Source organism: Orycteropus afer, unplaced genomic scaffold, assembly GCF_000298275.1.
Source record: "Orycteropus afer afer isolate SDZICR_OR568_19922 unplaced genomic scaffold, OryAfe1.0 scaffold00061, whole genome shotgun sequence".
In the NCBI taxonomy this organism is placed as follows: domain Eukaryota; kingdom Metazoa; phylum Chordata; class Mammalia; order Tubulidentata; family Orycteropodidae; genus Orycteropus; species Orycteropus afer.
In genome coordinates this window covers 3555736-3564423 of record NW_006921648.1, presented here as the reverse complement: position 1 = coordinate 3564423, position 8688 = coordinate 3555736, and the positions used below count along the sequence as shown (strand labels likewise).

Genomic DNA, 8688 nt, shown 5'->3' with positions numbered 1-8688 from the left:
GGGCCCGGACCTCGCAGGGACGCTGCGACGCGGCCGCCGCCTCCCCCGGAAACGCCGCCGCGAGGGTGAACCACACGGGAGACTCCCCCTACTGGGGCTCTGGGAAGTCGCCCGCATGACCCCGAACGGGCGGCATCGGGGGACCCCTCCATTTTGTTCGGGTAACGGCCGGGTCGCGGGAGGGAGGGCGGGGCGATGGCCAGGCCGGACGGTCGGCTGGCGGCCGGAAGGAGGCTGCCCCAGGCCTCGGTCGAGCGGGGCCGCGTCCCCCGCCCGAGAGCTGCGGGGCGGGTGAAGGACGAGCCCTGGGCCCGCGGGCAGAGCCGCGCCGTGCGTGGTCCGCGCGTCCGTGTACCGGCGTGTGCGTACGAACATGTGTACTTGTGTTTACGCAGCGCGCCACACGCCCGTGTGCTGGTGTCGGGCGGTGGGGGTGGGGGACGCCGGCATGTGTGTAAACACGCAGTGGGCCCGGAGGTGCGGTATGCACTCGGTGTGTACGCGGGTGTCGCGGCTGGGTCTGCGGTTGTGGCCGTGCCCACTACGCTGGACATGTGTCCACACAGCGCCGAGGGTGCGGGGTGTGCTGGAGCCTCACGCCCCAGTGACCGGGTGCCTGGGGGAGCCTGCGTGCCTATGTGCCCTCCCTGGGAGTCGAGTGCCGGCAGGGGTGTCCCTGGGTGGTGTACAAGGGTGGGCAGCTTTCAAGCCAGCTGGGTAGGAGGTGGGGCTGGCTCCCCCAAGTCTGGCTCCACCCCACCCCGAGACCGCTGCCAGGCCTTGGGGTGCGAGTGCCCACAACTTGTGCTGCCCAGAGGTCTCCTGACTTTCCCTAACCCAAAGGCCCTAGAAGTAACCCCACGGTAGTATGCAGGGGTGAAGCCAGAGCCTCTTGGACACTGCCCCTTCCCAGGGGCCCTGAAAACCCACAGCCCCACCCCAGAGAAGACGTTTGGCCTGGAAAGGCCAACTTCCTTAGGTGCAGGAGGCACCTGGAGCCAGGGACCCTGGTTCACTTCTTGGAGCTGGAACAAAATGCAATTTCCTGCCTGAAGGTCTGGACAGACTGGGAAGACAATGGTTAGACCATTCTTCCCTCTCCCTTCCAGATCTGGGACCATTGAGCGTGTGCCCTCCCACCCAGAAACAAAGCCTGTCTCCGGGCAGGTCCCTTTCTTACTCTTGCTTCCGGTTCCACATCTGTATCTGGGGGATGTGACAGGTCTCTAAGGAGTGAGTGGCCAGCTGACTGCCCCAGGCCCCAGGCCCCAGGCCAGGAGCCCCTCTCCAGGCAGCTCCTGGCTTCCCACTTCTCCTCTGACTCCCCCAATGAATGGTCGCACGTGGCAAGACCATGCCCATGGCTGCTTGTATGCCATACTGGCTCTGTTCCTGCTGGAGGTAGTGAGGTGGACACCTGCCTGCGGGACCAGCCCCGCCCACACGGCTGGGCACAAGATGGGCTCCCAGGTCACAGGTGGGTGCTGGGCAGTCCCAGGAACTGGTGATGTGGTCAGGGGGCTGAACTTGGGGAACACTGTCTGAAAGGCCGGTGCCCCACCAGCCCCAGGAGCTCCCTGAGCATGTTTCCCCGTCTTTAAAACATGGGACTTGGGAGGCTTCCATAAGGTAAAAGTGAGCTGTGAACCCCCAAATTGCAGGCCTCTGGTGGGAGTGAGCAGGGGGTTCCCTTGGCCAGCCCCTCCCCCACACTCTCCGTCCACTCTGGGGCTGGCAGCAGACCGAGCTGGAGGCAGTGTTTCTAGGTCACCTCTGTGATTCAGGTGCTAACGGGGACAGGCGGACAGGGCAGGAGGCTGCGGGGAGAGCTCTCAGGACCCGGCTGACCTGTGCTCTAAGGGTTGGGGTTTTGAGGCAGGCATGAGGAAGGGGACAATTCCCCAGGGAACCCCTACGCACTGGGGCCTTTGGGCTGCTGGGGGAGGCGGGCTGTCTGGGTGTCCCCCTGGGAGTGAGGCTGGCTGTGAGTGGGCAGCCGGGGGCCCGGGGGTCATTGGGAAGGGTTTCAGGACCAGCTCTCGCAGCCTGGAGCTCCTGTACCCCCGTCTGGGACACACGGGAGGGCGTCTCCAGCAGGAAGTTCCCAGGGTGATTCTTCGGCGTTTACTTGAAGAAAATAACCAAACCCCCAAGGACAGGCCCTGGGAGCCCTGGGTCAGGGTGTGTTGGGTGGGGAGGAGTGGCTGGGGCGCGGGCTGGGGCCTGATGGCCGGCAGAGTAGTGGGACTGGCAGCTCGGACTGTGGGGCTGGGCCCTGGGGCTTGGCGTGGGCCCAGCAGACCCTTCACACACTTCACAGCTCCCTCACCAGGCACTTTCGCAAGAGCAGCTGCTTCCCTTATTTCTCTCCGACGCCCCTCCTGCGGCGGCTGAGCAGGACTCAGTGCTGCCCCAGGGGCCCCTCGTGAGGCACCTTGGGGCCAGCCCCCCTGCTCTATTTCCCCAGGACCCCACACCTGAGCTAGGACGCGGAATGGCTGGCCGGCCTCTTCCCTGCCCTCCCTTAGCCTGCCCCGAGGCCTGGCCAGGAGTCAGTCCTGGGTTCGGGCTCACCTCTACTTCTTATTGGCCAGTGAGTGGCCTTGGGCAAGTCACTTTTTCCCTCCGCTTCCCAGATTGTGACAGGAAACATCACGTCTGCCTCCTGGGGTTGGTGGTGACAGATGCGGCTGCCTTGGAGAGCCCTGCGGGGGCTGAGTTTCACGTGCGGTGACGTGTAGGGGAACAGGCAGGGTATCCCGTGTCCGGTGTGGCTGGGGCTTATGGTCGTCTGTGGTCACCTATCGTAAACTCCACGGCGGCTCAGCCCTGCAGGGACATGTGACTGTGCCATTGCCCTGCTCCGCCGCCTAGGAGGAGACCTGGAAGGACAAGTGAGCAAGTGTAAAGTCCAGACCGTGTGCTTCGGCTCTGGGCGTCCAAGCTGGGACACGGGTGTGCATCTTGGGAGGGGAACCGGGAAGCCGCCTGGTGTCCCTGGGGCATGGGTGGGGAATCAGGCCCAAATGGGAGGGGTCAGCTGAGCGGTGCTGGAGCCGGGTCCCCCTCCCTGGCTTGGGCATCCAGGCCAGCCCAGGAGAGGGGCCAGGAAGCATGGGTTTGGAGGAATAGGGGCTTGCCTCTCATCCCCTGCCGGGCTGTAGTGCCGGGGTCTGACCGCCACTCAGGAGGCCCAAGGCCACAGGCAGGCGAGTCATAGTCCTTCATAGCACCTTCTTTCCCTGTGTGATGGCAGTGGGGGGTTGCTGCCTGGACCCCAAATCACAGTGATGATTGAGGACCCCACATACATGTGAGGGAAGACTAAACTTGCGGCACCTGGCAGGCGGGTGGCCACAGTGTAGCGAGAGTCCTCCCAAGCTTGGGGCTCAGTGGGGTCCCAGTGCACTGCCTCGGCCAGTCCCCTCCCACCGTGGCTGAGGGCCACGACTCTCGGGACCCGATTCCACAGTGGCCCGGGAGGGGTTCTGGGAGTGAGCATGGGCCTTTCTTCCCGCAGACGGCCCTCAGCGCCTTTTTCCAGGAGACCAACATCCCCTACAGCCACCACCACCACCAGATGGTAAGTGACCCCGAGCCTCTGGGGTGGCACTGCAGCTCTGGGTGGGAGGAGTGGACGGGGCAGAATGGTGGGCGAGCTCCCTCTGGGAAGGCGATAGGGTGCTGCTGGGCCTGGCCCCTTGGGCTCCTCGGAGACCTCAGAGCAGGGATGACTGAGGTGAGCACCTGGGTCCAGCCCTGGTCTGCCACTCCCTGGGACCAAAGTGCTGGCCTCCCTGGAGCTGGCTGTGAAATGAGTGGCTCACCCTGCTGGCCCTCAGCACCTCAGGCTAAGTTGGCACATCTCCGGGGGGGGGCTCCACTCTGGCAGGGGGGCTATCTGTGGGGCCGGGAGCCAAGAAACTTCCTCCCATGGGCTGGGCTTGGTCCTCGTTAGGAGACAGTGGAGGCCTGGGGCCTCCCAGAAAGGGGAACCTCACCCCTTGCTCTTCTCTCTCTCCCCCCACAGATGTGCACTCCCGCCAACACCCCTGCCACTCCCCCCAACTTCCCCGACGCCCTCACCATGTTCTCGCGTCTCAAGGCCTCTGAGAGCTTCCACGGTGGGGGCAGCGGCAGTCCGATGGCCACAGTGGCCATGTCACCTCCACCACACTTCCCCCACACTGCTGCCGCTGGGAACTTCGCGGCGCCCAGCTGGCCGGCTGCGGCCTCGCCCCCAGGGGGCCCCCAGCATCACCAGCCGCAGCAGCTGCCCCTGTGGACTCCGGCACCCCCCTCCCCAGCTTCAGACTGGCCGCCTCTGGCCCCGCAGCAGGCTGCCTCGGAACCAAGGGCCCACCCTGCCATGGAGGCAGAAAGATAAGGGAGGCCCCTCCCCCTCCCGGAGGCCACAGCCCCGTGGAGGGGGAGAGGACTTCCCTGCAGGCCCCCTTCCTCCCTCCTGCACCCCATCGTTCCCGGAGCCCTGGATGGGAGAGACTCTGGCCGGGTGGGGGCCGCATGCACATGGCATCCCGGAAGCCGGCGGGCAGCCCACGCTCACCTGGATCTGGTGCAAAGCCGTCAGGGCATCTGGTGTACGGAACTTCTCAGAGACCAAACAGCCTTTCCAAAAGGACTCCTCCGCCCTACCCCAGCCCGACCTGACCCGACCCAGGGTGCAGGGTGCCGCAGAGAATGGCAGCAGCGGAGAACCTGCCAGCCCCCGACTGAGTTCCTGGGACCTCGGGGCCGGGCAGCGTGTGTGCGTGTGGCCGTCTGTATTTATATGTGTATCACTTTTCCAAAAGCAGCCTGCTCACAGGCAGCTAGACTTTGCATGTTAGAGTGAGCCCCCCACACCGCGTCCCCTGGCCCCTCCCCAGGGCCCCGCCTCACCCCCACCCCTCTATCCACCGCACTGCTGTTCCCTGCAGAGGATTGTGGGAAACTCCAGGACTCTCCCACCCATCCCCCAGCTCCTGTCTGCTGGGGCTGCCTGCATGCCTCCCCAGAGCCCGGGGGTCCCCTAGCCGTTTCCTCTCCCCTTTTAACAAAGGAGAAGAAAGAATCGTGAACCGCTGTTAGGCTCTGTGGTCTTGCCGCGCCTCTTCGGCCGGGCTGCCTTTGGCTCCGCGCACGGGTTAGGGAGGCTGACCAGGTCCGGGACAGAGGCCCTTCTCCCGGCCCCACCTGCCCCACGCTGCCCTGTCTGTCGCTGCCTCTGCAACCAAAACACGGCCCTTCCCAGAGAGCCAGTGGCTGGCACAGGTTCCCAGATCCCAGCCTCAGTCTGCCCACTCTGCCTCCTGTGGACGTAGCCCGACCCTGGCCAGAGGCACCCAGGTTTCACAAGGGCCTGCTTGTTTCCAGGCCCCAGTGGTTGTGCTGCAGGCCAGGGTCTGAGCCCAGCCTCCTGCAGACGTGGCTAGAGGTGGCAGGGTCTCCCCTGGGGAGGAGGCAGGCTGGGAGGGCAGAGGGCAGGCCAGCACTGGCTTGGGAGTCAGGTACTGGGTCACGCAGAGACCAGCAGGTGAGGGGGGATAATGCGCTGGTCCCGTGGGCTGGGCCTGGGCAAGCGCCCACTCCAGCTCGGGAGGGAGGAGCCGGAGTGCAGCCCATGGCTGCCCACGCTCGGGTCCTGAGGCAGCCTTGGCCTGGGGCCCTTCCCTTCTTGTCCTTCCCTTATTAAGTGGCTCCCTCGGTGCTTGGTCCCTTGCCTGTGTTGTCTCTCCTCCAACTTGGGAGCCTTGTCCAAGGTCCCCACTCACCCCATCTCCACTCAAGTAGAACCTGGGTGGTGTGTACCTTGGACAACTGTCCCCTCGGTTGACACCAAAGCCTAACTGTTGGCCCGCACAAGCTGGCACCTGCACCCGAAAGACCTGCATGGGCTTTGAACCTGACTTTCAGACAGCCTTGTATTTAGCGGCCACTTCGGTGGAAGGGGACTAAGGGAGGACGTCTTGGCCCTCCCAAGTCTTCCCTCTGCAGCTTCATGCTTTGGATGGAAGAGAATTCTCCAGAAACTGCCAGCTGTGTGGGGTGAGCCAGGCCGTGGCTGTATCCGAGGGCAGACGGCGTGTGGTTCCGGACAGCCCTGGGACCAACAGGGAATACACCCTTGTGGCTCAGTGTGGCCAATGACCAGCACATCCCCGGGACCCAGCCCAGAGCTACTGGGTCAGAATCCACCTTCTGTCACAAGCCCCAGGGGGCGCAGGTAGACTTAAAGCTTGAGAACGTGCCACATAGACCGTGACTGAGTGCTGGCCTGCTGTCCCACTGTGCCTGATTCTGGGGCCACCGGGGCTTCTGGTTCCCTAGACCCGGGTTTCTCAGCCTCTGCACCATTGATACTTTGTTCCGGATCATTCCTTGTGATGGGGGCGGCCTGTGCACCGCAGGGTGTGGAGCTGCATCCCTAGCCTCCGCCAGATGCCAGCTGTGACAGCCAAGCATGTCCCTGGACTGTGCCCAGTGTCCCTGAGGGACACAGTCACCCCTGGGGAGGATCCCTGCTCTAGCCCCCAATCCCCTATCCCACTGCTCAGCAGAGCCTCCTGGGCCGGTCAGCATAAAGAAGCCGACTCCTAGGCCCAGTGCTGTAGAATTGGGGGGCGAAAGGCCTGGAAGTAGGTGTTTAAACACTCCCCAGGTGCGTAATGGGGACCAGTGGTGAACAGATGGACCACCACTCGACACTTGTGAGAGGGAGAAGTTTACGGGACGGGACATCTCAGTAAAGCTGTTGGAAGCCTCCAGACAGCAATGTTAGACAGAGGCCCTGGGCTCTGCATTTTAGGAAGGCCCAGGCAGGGGCCATAAGGCTGGTCCTGGGCCCTTGCAGAGTTGTGGCCTAGGGCAGCTGCCTGAGTCTGGCAGTCTTCCTGTCATGCTGCCCCATGTGAACGCAGAGCTGTGCCTGGGAAGTTGGCGATCCAGGAGCTTATGGACAAGGGCTGCCCCTGGCCCCATGTCCAGGGCTGGAAAAGCAGCTGCGACTGACGAGGGCGGCCAGAGGTGGGCCCACAGGGTCACCACGCATCCCAGAACTCAAGTGACGTGGGCGACTTGGAACCTCCCACCACTTCCAAGCCTTGAAGCTCAGAAGCAGAACTGATGGGGCCAGCAGAGACCTTGGGCGAGTTCAAGTACAAACCCACAGGGACGGCACTGTGCTGATGGCAGGACCCGGCTCTGCAGACCACCTGGCCTGTCCACATCAAGACCCTCCTGGAAGTTGCCTGGCAACACCGGACACCACCTCACCACTTCCAAGTCCAGCCCTGGCAGCAGCATCCCCTCGACCACCCACTGGACGTGACCTCTTGATGGCTTTGGCTGTTTCCAAAAGTCCACTCTGGGAAGCACCATTTGCACCCCCAGGTCACTCTGGCTTACCTCAGAGGCAGCCTGCAATGTCCCCATGGCTGCTGGCAGCCACACACAGTGTTTGGACCTTTTTTTGATTCTTGGCCAACGTTTTAAAACTGGGAGAGTTTAATGAGGATCTCCACTTCCAGCCGACCTCGGAGGACGGGAACATCTGGCCCAAATTCCCTCCAGACCACCACTAGCTGAAGCTGGCTGTCACACGGGGGACGTGGCCCGGCCTGTCCCTGCCCAGCCAGCCGTGTTGCTGCCACTGCAGTCACTGCACTTTCAATGCCTGCTTTGGACTCGCATCAGCTCTGAAGGAATCGTGGTTTTCCCGGCAGATGGAGGGGGACGGGAGCATCGGGCTGATGGGTGCCGGGTCTCCTGGCTTGAGGAGTGTTCGACACTAAACTGTGTCCTGTAGCAGCTGGGGCTCCTCCCTGTACAGCTGTGGAAACAGAGGGCTGTTCACTGAGGGTCCTCTGGGGTGTGGGGGCACCCAAGGGCCGCCGGGTGCCCGTGGGGTTCTCAGAACACACTGTGGCTGGCCAGCCACAGGGACCCTTGCTGTCTGCGAGCAGCCCTGGAGGTCTCTGAGGGGCTGTTCGTCCACTGTCTCCGGCACTGAAGACAAAGGGCGCCTTTGACTCCTTTCTGCGTCCTGGTGTCCACACTGCCTGGGTGGGCCCGAATGGGAGGCTGTGAGGCGAGGTGGTTTCCAATTCCCGCATTTGAAAAGGCGTCTGGGTTTCTAACCACAGCTTGTATTTGGGGAAGGAGCCGGTGGCACAGCAGTTACGTGATCGGCTGCTATCTGGAAAGGGGCCATCCGAACCCACCCAGCAGCACCGAAGACCTGGCCGTCTGCGCCTGTGACATTACGACCTAGGCAACGCCCCGGGGCCCTTCTCTACCCCATCGCGTCGCTATGAGTGGGAACAGATCCACCTTAGGACAAGGCACGTCTGCACAGCGGACGCCTGCCTTGGGGTACTTCCGGTGGTGCTCTTCACGGCAGGTCTTGTTTGGGGTACACACTCGCTGCTGTCGTCAGGTCTTTATACCTTAGGGTTAACGAGTTAACGTCTTTGAAAGGGAGAAAATGTTCAGTGACCTTCCACAGCAGCGGCGGGGTACGGGACTGGGCTGGGGGAACAGGGTGGTCCCCACTCAGCATTTCCCCTCCAGAGGGGCGTGAGTAGGTCCCTCAGCTCTGTAGGACCTTAGGGTTAATGAGTTCACAGTCTTTGAAAGGGAGAAGATGTTCAGTGACCTTCCACAGCAGCGGTGGGGTACGAGGCTGGG

The 8688-nt window shown here is 63.1% G+C and overlaps 1 protein-coding gene across 1 annotated transcript in view; it reads left to right on the top strand.

Annotated features, from left to right (window-relative positions):
- Positions 1-4387, top strand: part of UBALD1 (UBA like domain containing 1) — a 13530-nt gene extending 9143 nt beyond the window's left edge. Inside the window, exons 4-5 of the mRNA XM_007939592.2 lie at positions 3521-3583; positions 4031-4387. Coding sequence (XP_007937783.2) covers positions 3521-3583; positions 4031-4387 — 420 coding nt within the window. The remainder of the gene's footprint in view (positions 1-3520; positions 3584-4030) is intronic.
- The last annotated feature ends 4301 nt before the right edge of the window (positions 4388-8688 follow it).